Source organism: Homarus americanus, unplaced genomic scaffold (genome assembly GCF_018991925.1).
Source record: "Homarus americanus isolate GMGI-L3 unplaced genomic scaffold, GMGI_Hamer_2.0 scaffold18703, whole genome shotgun sequence".
In the NCBI taxonomy this organism is placed as follows: Eukaryota; Metazoa; Arthropoda; class Malacostraca; order Decapoda; family Nephropidae; genus Homarus; species Homarus americanus.
The window spans coordinates 13,356,005-13,374,418 of NW_024749779.1; the positions used below are offsets into that span (position 1 = coordinate 13,356,005).

Below are 18,414 nucleotides of genomic sequence, written 5' to 3' on the forward strand. Positions count from 1 at the left end.
ACTCACATCCAACCTGGATAACACACCGGCAACCCTGCGAGTGGAGATTATAGGAAAGTGCATAGGTTCAGTGGGAGGTGCAGGGGTAGGAGGGATAGAGTGGGAATCGTCTAAGGTGGAATTAGAAGAGAATAAGGTGCCAACGAGGTTGGCTTTGTCAGAGGGAGAGTTGGCTATATAGTTATTGGGACGGAAGAGGGGAGGAAAAGAAGGCGTGCAGAGGTTGTTACAGATGTTTTTAGTTAAGGACCAGAAGCATTTGCTAGAGGAAGAATTAGTCAGGACAGCGGTCTTTCTTTTAATAAAATTCCGCTTGGCCCTACGAAGAATAGCCTTTCAACGATTCCTAGAAGTAATGAAAGAGGTGTGGGTAATAGGAGAAGGAGATAGTTTCATAGCTCGATATGGCCTGTCTCTCGCCCTGCAAGCAAGAGAGCAGGAGCGATCAAACCATGATTGTAATGTGAAAGTTTTGGTAGAAGATGGGATAAATGCACTCATACCGCCCTGTATAACCCCAGCAATGCTGTCAGCACATACCGAGGCATCCCGAGTGGAAAAGCAACATTCATCCCAAGGAAAGTCGGTGAAGAATTCTCGCAAGGATTTCCAGCTTGCCCTCCGATAGTTGACGTTTAGAGTGGGGTGGGGGAGGTGGTCGTGCCCAGTTTGATTTAATAAAAATAAGGTTGTGATCAGAAGACCCTTAGGGGGCAAAAATTGAGTATGAAAAGTGTGAGGGGTTAGAGGAAAAACAAAGATCAAGAATGTTAGCAAGTTGGTCGTGTCGATCAGGAACGCGTGTAGGGTGTTTGATTATTTGTTCCAAATCATTAAGTAAGGAAAAAGAGAGTGCCTCAGCTCCACCTGGGTCATCCCTTGCAGAGCCAAGCCACTCTCTGTGATGTACGTTGAAATCCCCTAGGTAGAGGATCTCGGTGTTGGGGTGTGTGGATAGCAACGACTCATGGCAAGAAGTGAGATAGTCAAAGAGTTCGAAATAGTTGGTAGAGTTGGGAGAACAGTATAGGAAACAAAGAAAAATAGTCACAGTAGGTAGAGATATTTTGAGCCAGATGACATCATAAAGGGGAGATTCACGATCCGTGAGTCGGGCTATAGGTGTACGTGTGTTGCAGTAGGCGCATACATCTCCCTTAGAACGTAAGTAGGTATAAAGGTTGTAGTTAGAGACTTGAAAAGGTTTGGGTGAAGCTGCTTTGGTCAGTTGAAGTTCGGAGAGTAGTAAGAGGTCTGGGGAAGAGGTTGATAAGTGGTGCTCCACAGAAGAAAAATTGGATCTCAGGCCGCGAATGTTGGAAAAATGAAGTGTGAAAAAAGCCGATCCTCCAGCAACCGCGGTGGCGTCAGTTGAGGCCCTAGTAACTTGATGATGATCAGGTCGGCCCTGAGGTCCGCAACCTTCCCGACCAGTGGGACCCATCCGAGAAGGCCCTGCTTCAGTATTAATATCAACTGACATAGGAGAATAAAATAGAAATGAATATAACAGATCAAGAATGAGTACGGTTTTATTTGTGGTGTTGTCAATAGTAAGAGAGACAGTTGAGACCCTGCAATTGTGTATAAATGAGGCAGAAAGATAGAGCAGCAACCTGTGGCTTGGTCACAATTTTCGTGATGCCATATGGCAGCAGGGTCTATTATTAGACAACACATTATGCTTCCAATATCTTCCCAGGCGGCAGTACCTCCCTGTTTGATAGCAGCCTTCTACCTACCAGATATTCTCAGGACTCTCTTGACCAGGCACTCTTATGACCAGACAGTCTCAGGGCCCAACACAATGAGAACCAGGTCCCTAAACACATGCATACACACACACACACTGTTACGAGTTGGGGATTTAGAATATAGTTATACGTCTACCCAGATCCCAACAGGTAACAACAATAAAAAAACAAACAAAGACAATCGGACTATAAAAGGGTAGACAAAGGATGCGAGTTTTCGTTGTATATAATAGAGTACCATAAATCCCTTAACAAAATATTCAGCTTATAAATTACCCTTAACCAAACTTAACCTAAACATTAACAGTATATACATATTAATAAACATAAAACAATCTCGAAGCAAGTGGACGTGGGGAAATTAACACAAGATACTAGTACTTAAGTGAGGAGCTGAGATGGCTGACGAGTAAGGCTGAGTATTGTAGAAGACGGTAGGTAGTCACTGCACGTAGGTTTAGAGGATAGATGATCCTGTGGTCACTTCCCAGAGCCAAGTGCTCTCTCCTCGAATTGGAGCTGACAAAGAAGACTGAGGAGATGACGCAACAACCAGGATAGGGAGAAGGGAAACCTCGGAGTGGTAACTAAGACGAGTCATACTCGTGTCTCGTCCCTAGATGGCGTTGCTCGTGGTGCTGGGTAGGTAGATCAGGACAATAGATGGCGTGGTTCGTAGTGCGGGGTGGAGGGGTTCGTAACAACACACACACCACGTCACCAACAACCACGTCACCATCAACCATACCAAGACCATGGATATGCACATCAACCTCTCCTCCGACATTGTCCCACCCCCTTCCATTACTTTAGGTCCCAACACACTCCAGGTTGTAGATTCCACTAAACTCCTCGGCGTCACCATATGCAACAAACTAAATTGGAAACCACACGTCAGTGAAGTTGTTAAGTCCTCCAGTTTCCGTCTCCACCTCCTCCGCCGACTCAAGTCCCTCGGAGTTCCTGCACTTGAGCTCCTCAGTGTTTACTCAACATTCATACTTCCCAAGCTCGCCTATGCCTCCCCCACCTGGTCTTCCTCCCTAAATGCCACAAAACGAAAACACCTAGAAAAAGTGCAAAAGAGGGCATGCAAGATTATTCTCCCCCCTTCCTACTCCACATATTAAGAGGCGCTCAACACACTGACCCTTTCGACTCTCACTGACCATCACCACGACCTCATCTGCAAATTTGGTAAGAAGCTTCTGCACCATCCTCGACACCGGCTCCTACTACCACCTGAGATCCCTAGCCCGAGAATTGCTGTTCGACACCACAACCGCATCCAGCCCATACGTGCACGGACTGATCGCTATAAGAACAGCCCAGTCCCAACCATTGTAAAAATTATCAATAACTTGTAATAAACCAGTGTATTCACTCCCAGTAAATCCTACTTCTTGCACTGTCACTATGTTGAAATGCCCTGTAGTTTGAGCTTTTCCCCATCTAGTTATTATATATCTTATTTGTATCACTTATGTTACTTGTATATTATTTGTAAATCGAAACCCATTCCCCAATTATGTAACTGTATATTTTCAGCCTTCTGGCTGCTATGCTATTTCAATAAACCGTTAATTATTATTATTATTATTATTATTATTATTACACACACACACACACACACATAGGTAGTTTGATCCTTGGGGATAAGGAGCCTCTTACGTTTTCAAGTAGAGACTAACATCTTAATGACAAGTCCGGAGACCCTCAGTTCTAAAAGTGAATTTACGTAGACTTTATGACTCAAAATTTATTCAAGTAAAAGCGACAAAAGTTAAAAAATAAAAATAATACTGTACTGTATGTGTGTAAACTCATAATATATGTTGAATAATGTAATTAACAGAGAAAACTACCTTGATCTGAAGAGTGCAAGAGACTATAGGAAAATATAGATAGAATTTACCCCCAAAATAAAGAATTTATATTATTTCCTAATATTTCTTCAACATCTTAGACTTACAAAGATGTTAAAATGATAGATCACTAAAAAATATGTACAAGTTATGGAATACATATACATATATAATACAGATTTAAGAGAATTACGCCTACTGATGTGTTAAGAAGAGTGCGGCAGTCTAATGGATATATCAGTAGCCTCCCGTTCCGAGGGTATGTGGGTCGATTTTCGTGCACTCCCAGTTCACCCAACTGTTAATGGGTATCAAAGTTTACAATATAGGGAAGGGAAAGTGGTCGAGAAAAGTATCGGCCATGCGTCCTCCTTGTGTACCGAAGGCTTGGTATACAGCGTGATGTACCCATACGGGCAGTCATGCCCATGGGACCCACTTTCATTTTTCAATGTGGTAAGACGAATTGTTTTGGTTTTTTAAACAGTCTGGTAAAACAGAATTAATGAATTCTGAATGGTGAAATGCGTCTAGTGTGGCAGCATTAGGTTTGTGTTAAGCTGCAGGCAACGTCTGCTTTCTCGCTTTCAGCTACTTCCGCTGGCTAGCCTTCGTGGTGAACAGGGAAGCAGCCTTGCATAAGTCTTCCCCTGCCAGTACACAGCCTCTTCACCATCAAGACTCTTGCTGTGCCTCCTTGTGGCAACACACGGTAACTGGGTGCCTCACGGCCCCAGGTTACACCAGCAAGGAAACTCGGAGCAGCAGTAGTTCCCAAAGAGACGGTGCATAGGCCCACTGGCATGTGGACGCACCCTGGTGCCTACCAACCACTGCTCTCCTGCTGTGCGGATTAACCCCGAACGAAAAATCTGCCGTGGAACCCCCGCATCATGCAGACATGCTTACAGACCTACATTAAGACTCCAATGGCGAAATAGGCAGAAGAGATGATGTAAGGGCGGAAACGATCTTCCTGCTCGTTACCGCTGCTTACTCGCTTGTTTGCTGGTGCGACGACACTTGGGGCGGTTGGACAGAGGTGAGAACGGCAGCGACTATCTGGGTCACCAGCAGATTCAACCCAGCCGCCATACAGTCACTATGTAGCTATGCAGCTGTTCGTCAAATTCTGGCTGTGATCTCATCATAGGTCCTGGACTCATGGGCTGTGTCCCCAGACACCTATCTACTGTCAATTCTCTGGTCATCTACCACTACCACATACCATGACCGTCAGTTCATCTCATTCCGTCGCTCGAGTGTGGAGTTGAATGGACGCTTCCCTACCATGAGTGTGAATCACCGTGTTCCAGAACCTTCCCCCAGGGTCACTGCCGTAGGAAATATCTGTTCATTGTTTGATTCTATGGTTGTTTAATTCCATAAATTGCTGATGTATATGTTCTGGGTATCAAGTTCTATCTACAGGAGCGAACACGAACACCTGTAGAGTTTTCGTAGGTTCTATTTACTGGATAAACAGAGATACACAAGGGAGGTGGCGTTCCTTACTCTGTCTGGGGGGTCAACTAGCCTTTTAGGCGACATGTGGCAAGTGATACATTAGCAGCTTCCATATGTCGCCAGGCACATTAATTAAGCGTGTGGGACATGGTAAATACATTGCCACAGGCTGCTAGCAAGGCTGAATAAATAATGTATATAAATGGAGCACGTACATAATATACATACATAATATACATACAGCATACATAATGTACATACAGCTGACTCCCCTTTATTGTTCGATTCTATCAATCGTTGACTCCCATTAATTGTTAGATTCCATTAATTGCTGACTCCCATTAATTGTTCGATTCCTTTAATTGTTTGCTTCCCTTAATTGTTTAACTCCATTAACTATTGACTGCAATTAATTGTTTGACTCCCGTTGTTATTTGATGTTTGTTGAGTGGTGTCAGAGTTTTGTGTTATATTTTTTATAGTAAAGAGATGTCAATCTCAAACGGTTGTTTGCTATTCCTCAGAAAACCATGGTCCTTGACTTTCCTTTATTAAGAACCTGATTAGTCTCGTAAGGGATTTCTATCCCTAAATCCCAGGCCTTTACAGATGACCAACACGGGAACCCAACGACTACATCTACAGATGAAGTCATTGCAAGATGGACAGGCTACAAAGGCAAAACCCAACAAACTGGATTATCGGCAGTTTATTGTTACTCACCCTCTCCCCAGTCATTATAACTACCTGCACCACTGGAACAGGAAAAGGGAGAGCCAAGATGTGCGCTTGCAGCCTGCGTTCCTGCCATACCACATATTGAACTCACGTACAGCCATCATCCAGCTCATAAAACTTCTAATCATCATCAAAACTCCTATCCCCCAAGACGTCCTATGGCGACAAACAAGTGTCGACGGGGACAGGCAGAGATGACTGCCGAGAGTCACTAATCACAACTCTGCACATAGGTAGCATAAATAAGGTGATCGTTTATGCACTGGAATCGAGGCAGCAGTGCAATCCGGCCCTGTCTGTGCGACTGAGGAGCCCTTTCCAAGAGCCACTCTGCTCACCCCACATGAGGAGGGGGCTAGAAAAGGTGCCCTAAATATAGCCTGCCTAAAAAAAAGAATGACTGGGCAACCGCACCCTAATACGGTAAAAAAAAAATTATATATATATATATATATATATATATATATATATATATATATATATATATATATATATATATATATATATATATATATATATATATATATATATATATATATATATATATATGCAAGTAAATCACTGTAGGTGTGTGTGATCTAGGTATATTCTGATAACCACAAGGAAAGAAGAAAACACGAAGTTCCCAAGCGCTTTCGTGTAATTCACATCTTCAGGGGTGAGTACAGACTAAAGAGAAATACAAACCAAGGTGAATATATACAGAGGAGGGTGAGACCAGGTCCACAATGGTCAGGTATTAGGTAATTGTATGTATATTCTGTATTATGTATGCTGTATTATATATTATGTATGTATATTATGTATGTGCTCCATCTATATATATTATTTATTCAGCCTAGCTAGCAGCGTGTGGCAATGTAATTACCATGTCCCACATGCTTAATTAATGTGCCTGGCGACGTATGGAAGCTGTTAATGTCTCACTTGCCATACGTCGTCTATAGAGCAGTTGACCAGCGGACAGGTTGAAGAGCGCTACTCCCCTTGTGTACATAACTCTTATCCAGTAAATCGAACCTACAAAACTATACAGGTGTTTGTGTTCGATCCTGTATATTGAACTTATTACCCAGAACACGAACAGTAATGACCCTACTAATCTTTAAATAGCACACAACAGTTGGTGGTCATGTCAGATGGTAAGGTGACCCGACCTTCTCACCTGGTTACAAATCTTCTTAATTACAAAATTGTCCAGTTTGTACATGCCATTACTCAAATTCATGTTGAATGCTTCGGTATGTTTAATAAGACTAGATTCTATGATGTTCCTACTATCAATTGAATTACACGGTAATACTGAGGAGGCATTATCCCAGTCAATGCAATGCTTGTTATCCCTCAAATGAACAAACAGAGCATTGGATTCCTGGCCTGTCCTAACACTATATTTATAGTGATTAAGTCTAGTGACAAGAACTTTACCTTTACCTAATACCTGACCATTGTGGACCTGATCTCACCTGTAGGTTATGTATCTAAGCTACTGTGCCGAGTAGCAACCATGTAAATAAGCTACTGTGCCGAGTAGCATTTATATATATAATCACGTGGCAACACTGCACGTGTTATGTGGCAACATTGCCCCGAGGCTGCCATATGGCAAGGCAGCCTCAGTCTGACTGTGTGAGCCGTGCATGGCACACGCTGGTCAAGACTTGTATTTCTCTCATCCACAATAAACGGACTCAGTGTTACACAGTGTTTCCCGAGCCATCACTGCATTCTTCAGGGCACACTAGTAACCTTCATGGCGCAGTGTCTAGGATCTGTGGACTTACAAAGTGTGTGAACAATGCCGACAGTTACGTCTGCCGGTGATGCGCGTCGACTCAGTGTGTTGTGTTGTGTTGTGTTGCGCTGTGTTTCGCCGCGATGTGCAGTGTTGCTCCGTCACAGTGCGTTTTAGTGACGGTGCCAGTGTTAGTGTCAGTATATTAGTGTGTGTCTAGAGCTGAGTTGAGCATTGGCCTGTCTTTTTTTGTGGTACCCACGGAGCACGCAGGCGTACACCCTTCTCGTGCGACATCCGGGGGACACTGACGGTCTTGCCGGACCACGCAGCTGTCCACGCTCCCTCCGCTCTCTCAGACACACACACGCACGCACGCACTCACTCACTCACGGACAGAACAGTGGACCTGGACCATAAGTGTGATTTTTGTGCTGTTTATGTCTTATATATGTGGTTCGAGCTGTTGAGGCGCCACTTTATATATTAAACAGTGCAGTCCACGCACACACAATGATGGGAGGTAAGAAGGAATGTCAAGATGGGAGACACGACTCCCCACCACCTTCCCCTCCACCGGGCGCAGACTCTCATCCTCCACCTCCTGTGACGGACATTGCCACAATTCTGAGGTGGACGTGGGACGAGCATGTCAGTTTTCAGAGGAGGAGACCTTGCGAAGAAGGAGATTGCGTTTGAGGCTAAACCCTGGCGCTAACCCTCCTCACTTGCAGGTAGCGTGCTTCAGACTCCAGCACTCCCTCTCCCCACCAGCGTCCTCCAGTGCTCTTGCTACCCTAACAGCTCCCGAGCATCTGTTCAACCCCCCACCCGCCCTCTCACCAGGCGATCCGTTTCCAGCTTTTAGTAGAAGTGGGTAGGCGTTGAATGAATGCCTCCAAACAAACAGCTCATCCAACTGCGGATGTGTTTGTCGCTGGAGACCCAGAGAGTTTTGGAGCACACGTTGCACGTGCCTCCCGACTCTACCTCTTCAGTGACGGATGTGCTCGACCTTTTACAGGAGCATGTTAAGGGTCGGAACAACGAGGCTTTGCGTCGCCGTGCCTTTACCAGCTGCAAGCAGGCGGAGAACGAATCCTTTGACGACTTTTTTGTACGTTTGAAGAGTTTGTCAGAGGAGATCGACGTCTGCAAGGCGCACAGCCGGGAATGTGAGGAAGCCTGGATCAAGCACGGGATCTTGACAGGTGTCAGGCACGAAGAGTTGATGCAGCGACTCATCCCCCTGGACGCTTCCTCCACACTCCAGGTGGTAGTGACTGAATGTCGGTCATACGAGGCCACCAAGTCCGCCACCTCTGCCTTATGGGCCCCACCTGCTGTGAGAGCTATCTCACAATACAAGAAGGATAAGAAGGCAGCCAACAACGTGAAGGCTGCCGCACGTTCTTCCACGCCTCCGCCTAGTGCTTCCTGTGGCAGCTGTGGAAAGCAGCACAGCCCCAAGACTTGCCCGGCCGCCGACGCACTGTGTCGTGGATGTGACCGTAAGGGCCACTGGTCTAACACAGACAGGTGCCCTGCACGAGGCCGCAAGTGTCAGGCCTGTGGTCGCTATGGACACTATGACAAGTGCTGCCGCCAACCCAAGCCCAAAAGCCCGAGACGAGGAGGACAGCAGCGCACTTCCCTCAGGGTGGTTCGCACGCAGCCCCCTCCAGATGGCCCACGCAGCCCCAAGTAGCAGCGGAGTCACATCAGGAGGGTGGAATCGACCACACGCCCCAGGGCTACCCCTGCCCAGATCCTGTATGGTCACCCTCTCCGCTCTTGCGTTCCTACACACGCCAAGGCCTTTGCGAAGGACTGGCAGACCAAAGCCGAGAGCTGCTACCGCCGCACCGCTACACGTGCCCAGGACGCCAAGGCTCGATATGACGACCGTGCCCGCCCTCTTCAGCCGCTGGAGATTGGTGCCCTTGTCCGCGTCCTGGACCCGACGACGACACGTCGGCACAAGGTTGGCATAGTGATGGGCGTCGGCCGGTCGCGGGACTACAAGGTCAGGATGCCGAGTGGCCGTGTCTGGTGGAGGAACCGCCGCTTCCTCTGGCCAGTCCCACCCTCTGCTCCTGGCCCCCTGACCAAAGACGAGTCACCTACACCTCACGAGGATCCGCCCCACAGTGCACCTCGACGCTCGGAGCGACTTAGAACTAAGAAGTCCGCTCAAGACAAAGACTATGAGCGTGAGGGGGGAGGGAGATGTAGGTTATGTATCTAAGCTACTGTGCCGAGTAGCAACCCTGTACATAAGCTACTGTGCCGAGTAGCATTTATATATATAATCACGTGGCAACACTGCACGTGTTATGTGGCAACATTGCCCCGAGGCTGCCATATGGCAAGGCAGCCTCAGTCTGACTGTGTGAGCCGTGCATGGCACACGCTGGTCACCACTTGTATTTCTCTCATCCACAATAAACGGACTCAGTGTTACACAGTGTTTCCCTAGCCATCACTGCATTCTTCAGGGCACACTAGTAACCTTCATCACCCTCCTCTGTATATATACACCTTGGTTTGTATTTCTCTTTAGTCTGTACTCACCCCTGAAGATGTGAATTACACGAAAGCGCTTGGGAACTTCGTGTTTTCTTCTTTCCTTGTGGTTATCAGCATATACCTAGATCACACGCACCTACAGTGATTTACTTGCATAAATGGATTCCACGCGCCACTTCTTCATCCTCTCTACAAGCTGTCCTGGACTGTCTCCTTTCGTTACTGAATACTCCTCTTCGATGATCAAGGCCCACAAATTGAAAATACGTTTGAAATTTCTCCAGACATGCCTCAGTGAAAAGTTATGCCTAGATCAATCCTCCCACAACGTGTCCTGAAGATGTCTGACCGCCCCTTTGATGAGTTCCAAGAAATCATCCTTAAGAAACATTTTGAAATAAAGAAAATTGAAGTGGATGAAGCCTTCCATATTGTAAGACAAAAAAAGCGTGCTTTTAATATGACCATACCGAGTTATTGGAAAAAGTTCATGTTGGATTACTGTTTTGATAACCTGAGACGTGAGCGTTCTGATCTTCAAGCTAAGATAGACCACAAATTGGCACTCCTTATTAGAAATAGTGACTGGACTAAGGATGCCAATCAAAACTGTGTAGTGAATCTCTCCTCTAAACAACTAGACAATAATACCTTGTGTGCCCTCGGCTATGGTTTAAGTTTTGATGGTTCTAACAAGGGAGTCGACAGTGTTGACATAGCCAGAGCATTTTGCAATTTGGAGAAATTCAGTAATTTGACAAGTGAAGAAGTGAACATGTGTAAAGGTGTTGTGTATGCATCGATGTCTAAGCCTTGCGTTCCAAACTGTCCAGAAAGATTCACCAAAGCAATCCAAGCCCTTAAGAAAAATAAGGATCTACTTGTCACTAAAGCAGATAAAGCCAACACAGTTGTGATTTTAAACAAAGATGACTATATCTCTAAAATGAATGACCTTTTATGTGATACTACAACATATTCTAAACTCATAAATAATCCTCTCAACACTGTCAACACCCAGTTCAACAAAAAACTGAAGTCTCTATTGAGAGGCAAAGCTACTCTCATTAAACATCTTACTTCAACGTCCCCTCCACTGCCATACATGTACGGTGTAATCAAGACCCACAAGCCCAATAACCAAGCAAGACCCATCATTAGCTCAGTTGGGTCAATTCCTTACAAACTATCTAAATGGTTAGTTTCTTTACTAAATCCCCTAGTTGGCAACATTTCTAATTCCAATATCAAGAATAATATGGATTTGGTTGATAAACTCAATAGCTTACACATTAATTATGATTTTAAACTGGTAAGTTTTGATGTAACATCACTCTTTACAAAGGTCCCAGTTGATGATTTACTAGAGTTCCTCATAGATTCCCTGGAAAATATTTCACTGCCCGTCTCGAAAGACGACTTCATCGAACTCATCAAACTATGTATTAAGGATTGCAAATTTGAATTCAATGGAGAATATTATGCTCAAAAATTTGGGATGGCAATGGGTAATCCACTCTCACCTGTATTGAGCAACCTATATATGGAATTCTTTGAAAAGAAACTATTAAGTAATATTTTACCACCTTCAGCAGTCTGGTTTAGATATGTTGATGATGTATTATGTCTCTGGCCATGTAATGAGGACCTAAAAGCTTTCCTGCCACAACTTAACAGCTTAGCCCCCTCGATCAAATTCACTGTGGAATTAGAGCAAGACTGTAAATTGCCATTCCTAGACTGTCTGATACACAGAATAGGTAACACTTTTAAGTTCAGTATTTATAGGAAACCAACTAATGTGTGTTCATACATTCATTATTATTCTGCTCACCATAATAAAGTCAAACAGTCAGTATTTTCAACAATGTTTTTACGTGCTTTGAGAGTTTGCAGTCCGGAATTCATTGATGAGGAATACAAATATATATATAATATTGGCTCAAACCTTAAATACCCTTGATCTTTCATAGACAAATGCCTAAACATTACTAAGAAAACTTTTTATAGAACTGATCCCAAGCCCACCCATGACCATAAGAATATCTTAATATTACCATTTCACAAAAATTTCTCACACATTCCTTCACAACTAAAAACCTGGAACGTCAATGTGGCATTTAAAAATCATGCACTGTTAAACAAATGTTAATCAAGAACTCCCCCAACAACACAATTGGTTGCATTTATAAAATTCCTTGCAAGGAATGTAATATGTATTACTTAGGCCAGACAGGTAAAGATCTTGCAACTAGAATTAAACAACACAAATACAGTGTTAGGACAGGCCAGGAATCCAATGCTCTGTTTGTTCATTTGAGGGATAACAAGCATTGCATTGACTGGGATAATGCCTCCTCAATATTACCGTGTAATTCCATTGATAGTAGGAACATCGTAGAATCTAGTCTTATGAAACATACCGAAGCATTCAACATGAATTTGAGTAATGGCATGTACAAACTGGACAGTTTTGTAATTAAGATGATTTGTAACCAGGTGAGAAGGTCGGGTCACCTTACCATCTGACCTGACCACCAACCGTTGTGTGCTATTTAAAGATTAGTAGGGTCATTACCTAATACCTGACCATTGTGGACCTGGTCTCACCCTCCTCTGTATATATACACCTTGGTTTGTATTTCTCTTTAGTCTGTACTCACCCCTGAAGATGTGAATTACACGAAAGCGCTTGGGAACTTCGTGTTTTCTTCTTTCCTTGTGGTTATCAGCATATATATATATATATATATATATATATATATATATATATATATATATATATATATATATATATATATATATATATATATATATATATATATATATATATATATATATATATAAAATATCACAGATCAAAGCCAAAAAAAATACTAATTAACTTCTTATGGTCGCTGCATGGAATGTAAGGACCCTTTTGGATAATGGTACAAATGAACGTCATGAAAGACAAACCACCCTTGTGGCATAGATCTATCTAGTTATAACATCGACATATCAACCATTAGTGAGTGCCGGCTCCCAGACAAGGGTCGACTCACAGAACGAGAGTCCGGCTATACCTTCTTCTGGAGGCGTAAGCCTGCTGAGGAAAGAAACAGCATATATGAAGCTGGGTTTGCCATCCGCCAATCCATCCTACATAGGCTAACTGAAATGCCTGTTGGGATCAACGAGCGCCTCATGATGCTTCGAGTCCCACTGAATCACTCACGTCATGCCTTGTTCATCAGTGCATACACCCCAACACTGGATGCAGAGGATGACATTAAGGAGGCCTTTTATGCCGACCTTGACAGTGCTAACCTCCACTCCCAGAAAGGATAAGGTTGTGCTACGAGACGACTTCAATTCCACAGTTTGTAGAGATGCTGACTTATGGCAAGGACCCACAGCAAACAACACAAATCCTAGTGCCGAATGGAGTATCCTCGACTCTGTCATGACAAAAACCGAAGAATACACCAGAACTGGTTTGATGAAAATTACCCAGAAATCAACGTATTTTTCGATGATAAACGTGCTCTTTTAGCTGACTGGCAGAATAACCCTCAGTCACGGACCAAAGCTGAAACCTTCCACGAGAAAAAAAGCGGCGGCCCAGCGCAAGCTTCGAAATCTAAGGAACAAATGGTAGAAAAATAAGCGTATGGAACGCAAAAATTTTCAGATCATCACATGATGCACGATTTTTTCAATTTCGCTCAGAGTTTATATGGCCCAATGACTGATGGCACGGCCTCCCTCCTCTCATCCGATGACAAAAAAAAGCATCCATCAGCACTGGAAAGAGCACTACCATTTGCTGCTTAACCGAAACACCGATGTCGCTGTCAAGACTATGCAGCAGGTCTCTCACCACCCAGAGCTGACCAACGTCATCTATTCTCCATCCCTGGATGAGGTAGGTACTGCCGTCAAGCAGACGAAAAATAACAAAGCCACAGGACTTGATGGTATCCCAGCCGAGGTATGTAAAGCAGGAGGACATCTGCTTACCAGCCGTCTCTACTCTCTCCTGGAGAATATATGGGAGAAGGAGGAAATCCCCTAAGCTCTTAAAGACGCCTCCGTCATTAATATTTAAAAGAACAAGGGAGACCGGTCAGACTGTGGCAACTACTGCTGGATATTGATGCTGTGCATAGCAGGCAAGAATATCGCCCGAGACCTTCTAAACAGATTTCTTCCTGAGGCTGACTCACCCCCCCCCCCTAATCTCAATGTGGCTTTAGACCATCACCTGGCACCACTGATAGATCTTTGCTGCCCGTCAGATACAAGAAAAGTGCAAAAACCAGCGTCGAGACTACTACATGGCCTTCATCGACCTTACTAAGGCCTTCGACTCGGTCAACAGGGAAGCTCTCTGGTTGCCCACCCAAATTCATCGCCATTGTGAGGCAACTCCACGATGGCATGAACGGCAGTGTCCTGCACAATGGCACCCATTTTCTTGGCTGCCTTCTTTACTCGTGCAAGTGCCAATTTAGTACTGTATGAGAGGTCCTTTCAACATAAGACGACTCCAGGCATGAACAAAGGTGCCGGCCGCTTCAATCACTGAACTTCAGTATGCAGACGACCCACCTCACCTCACCACAGATGCGTATGCACACTTCGGCCTAGAGGTGAACGTACGTAAAAGTCAGGTTCCCTTCCAGCCTGACCCTGGTTCAACCACACCTCCTCCATCCATCCAGGTTAACGGGATTACCCTTTTAATGTTATCTACTTTCAGTATCATGGCTCCCACCTTTCCACCACCGCGGACATCGATGAAGAGCTTCATCATTAGATCAGATGTGCATCTGAAACCTTTGGTAGACTCCGTACCCGTGTTTTCAGCTGCAAGGAGCTGAAATTATCTCCAAAGTTGCAAGGTTATGGAACAGTAGTCGACATTCCGTTCTCCGACTTCGCTTAAAAGGCAAGAGAACAAATGCCTGTATTCTCGGTGACACGAACTGTAGCACCATCGAGGCAACCATTCTAAACATGGTTACCATGTTACTAGCATGAACGACAGTAGACTGCCAAACCACATACACGCCATTCACAGTAAAGTCAATAAACAGTGCTGTATCATGTAACACACTCGACAGTCACTCACTCTCACAGTCTCACAGCAATGAAAGAAATCTATCATGATCGTGTTTACCAACACCTGATTCACTGTCACACACTATGGGGGGCCTCTGGCTCTTCAAAAACACAATCCCTGGTTACAGCACAAAAAACAGTTGTACAGACAATGACATACTTGAAAAAAAACGGATCACACAAACGAAAAATTTGCTAAATTGTAAATGTTAAAATTCGAAGATATTAACACCTACTGCGGTTCCCTCTTTGTTTACAAATCTATCAATTACTTGCTTGACAATAATTATTTTCAGTTCCGGAATAATCAGAGATACAACTTAAGGCACCCAGAGCTACTAAGATCCCCCCCTTCCATGCGCTCCTCTCAGTCCCAGACCTCCATAAAATATCACGGTGTGAAGGTGTGGAACAACTTGCCCCAACCCATCCGAGCAAAGACTTCGCTCTCTTCCTTTAAATCATCTCTTAAAAAATATCTATTGTCTATGTATTAATATTTCTTGTAAAGCCAACTATATTTACAGTACCTGCTTTTATTGTACCATCAAACCATTCTATCGGAAATTATCATGTAAATAGATAAGAAATTACCATTGCAATAAAAATATTTGCCAACTAGATATAATCCTGACAGCTCTGTCCTCTTGTTCAACCTTAATACTGCACAACCCATGTTGTACTGCTCCCCCATTATACTTATGTTTTTCAATACCACTGTTATTTATGTATATGCTTATAATATAAATAAACAATAACAAATAAATGATAAATAAATAAAATAAATAAATATTGAAGTGATAAGAGTGGTAACATTATGAGATATTCTTATCACCACCATGCTATTGTACTATTCCAGATGTTACTAAATGTTACATAATACTTCCTTGAGATAAATGTATAGTATATATCAGGTGCCTACGAGAGAGCTCAGGTTCTCAATTGGCTCAGCCATGTTAATATTGTTATTAGTATCCACTCTGTATCTGTGTTTTTCTGGCTAATTAAACTGTTTCAATTCAATTCAAAGCAACTACTTTATAGTCACCTAATGTATGGTAAACGTAGCGCTGGGAGACGATCACTCCACACCGTAACTCATTGAAGCGCACCATACAAGAAGGTTTCAATAATTTCGAGTTAGCCAGACTTCATACCGAGGCAGACTAGCGCCAGCGCCGGAAAGACGCTGCCGCCGTCCGTTCCATACTAGTTGTAGCCCTCCACACGTGTAACATCAGTGGACGGCCCTGCCGTTCTATATCGGCCTCTCGAGTCACCTCAGAGCTCTCTCATATCATTATATCTTAGCTGGATGATCGTTATCCTCCATTTCGAGTGGCCGTATATCACCGTAACTTAGCTCTCGATGCTGCACACAGGATGAACGAGAACGACAAGATAAGAGTATTCGGGGAGAGAATTCAGAACGTTGATCAAGGCAGCTTCACTCCTCTAGTGTTAACAACCTCTGGTGGGATGGGACCAAGTGCAAGATGCTTCTACGCCAGACTCGCGGAGATGATATCCGAACAGAAGCAGGAGCCCAGAAGTTATGTTACAGCCTGGATGAGATGTCGACTGTCCTTCTCTCTCCTTCGGTCGGCTTTGCTCTGCCTCATGGGAACGAGAGCGTCGGCCCCAAAGCCGACAACAGTTGCAGATTTTGACTATTGGGCAACAGTCATTGAATGCCGCATAGATTTGCGGCTCAACTAACTCAACACAGCTAGGATAGCTACTTATGTATTAAGATATTTAATATTAAGGTAATAAATGGCGGCGAAGGTGTGGCTATCGGGGGAGGCTGAAGGCTACGTTAAAAAAAAAAATGTAGTAGAAGTAGCATTGATTTTGATTTTGCCGCTTACAGAGGCTACTTTATTGTGCACCCCACACTCATCCTGTGAGCGGTAGCGCAAAAGGATGACAGAGTAGAGTTTACAACGGGTCATAATAATTAACCCCAGTTGTCAGGATATTATGGCACTGAATGTTACACAGTATTTCAATTACATTATTTGTTTAGTTCTATACATAAAGGGTAACTTATTCACAAATGCGTGAGCACAGGCGTGTGAGGCAGTATGTCTGGCCGCACACTTTGTTATTCACATTTACGTGAGAAGTATTCAAGCACATTGCGTATTTGGTTCTGTACATGAGAACTGATATAGTTACTAAGTGCAAAAAAGTGGATACAATCTTAATATGTCGGCTATCTTGCCATTAGAGATGAAGTGTTGTGCCATTTCACACACAGTGTGCTTGGACCTGTCCCTAAAAGGTTCCATCTTCACACAGTCGAGGACGTAGTGTTCAAGTGTGTGGCCATATGTCTGGCTACACACTTTACATTTAGTTTTGTTTACACCTGCTTGAGGAACATACTGCCAAAGGTACTTATATCCTAACCTTAATCTAGCGGTTACAACATCTTGTAATCTAGTGATCTTGTTACTTGCTCCATATACATGTTTCACTTGATATATCTCATCATGGTAAACTATGGATCGACTAGTGTCTGTTTGCACTAGTCTACTTGCGTCAAACTCATCAATAAGTTCTTTCCTAATTACAGTTTTAAGGGTTCTTTTTGACAGACCCAAATTCTATTCAACGGTGTCTTTGTTTGACGAGAGTTTGGCGAGGGCATCAACTCTGTCATGTTTTATGAGGCCTTTGTGAGAGGGGAGCCACAGCAGTTTGACCTTGACACCCCGGTCAACAAGGCACGCATATTTGTGTCTGGCTTCAGAGACAAGAGCGTGACAACCTGAGTCGAGGGTGCCAAGGGCAAGTAGTGAGGATAGAGAGTCAGTGATGATGAGACTGTCAGTAACAGTGATTTCAATGAATTTAATAGCTGAGAGTATGGCAACTAATTCAGTTTCTTGAGTGGTTGCCCCAGTTGTTAATTCTAACTCCTTTCTCATTTATATTACCGTTAGGTTGAGTCACAACAATAGCATTTCCAGCCCTCCCACAGGCGGTGTTAAGAGATCCATCAGTGTAGATGGTCTGTGTGATATTATCATCAGTCTATAGAGTGTGTATGTGTTCAAGAGCTCTCACTTTGGCAGTGTGTTGGAGATAAATGCTTTGTATAATTAATTTTTTAGGCGGATACGTCGGTATTGTGATATCGAAGGGAACTGTCCGCCAGGGTGGCAGGAAACGCTGTTGTGTCTCAACTTTGTACAGGTGGTCTAGTCCAAAC

General features: G+C 43.9%; 1 protein-coding gene across 1 annotated transcript in view; it reads left to right on the plus strand.

Moving 5' to 3' along the window:
• LOC121853928 (zinc finger BED domain-containing protein 5-like) overlaps positions 1-13,728 on the plus strand; it is a 39,946-nt gene extending 26,218 nt beyond the window's left edge. Inside the window, exon 2 of the mRNA XM_042348329.1 lies at positions 13,624-13,728. Coding sequence (XP_042204263.1) covers positions 13,624-13,728 — 105 coding nt within the window. The remainder of the gene's footprint in view (positions 1-13,623) is intronic.
• The last annotated feature ends 4,686 nt before the right edge of the window (positions 13,729-18,414 follow it).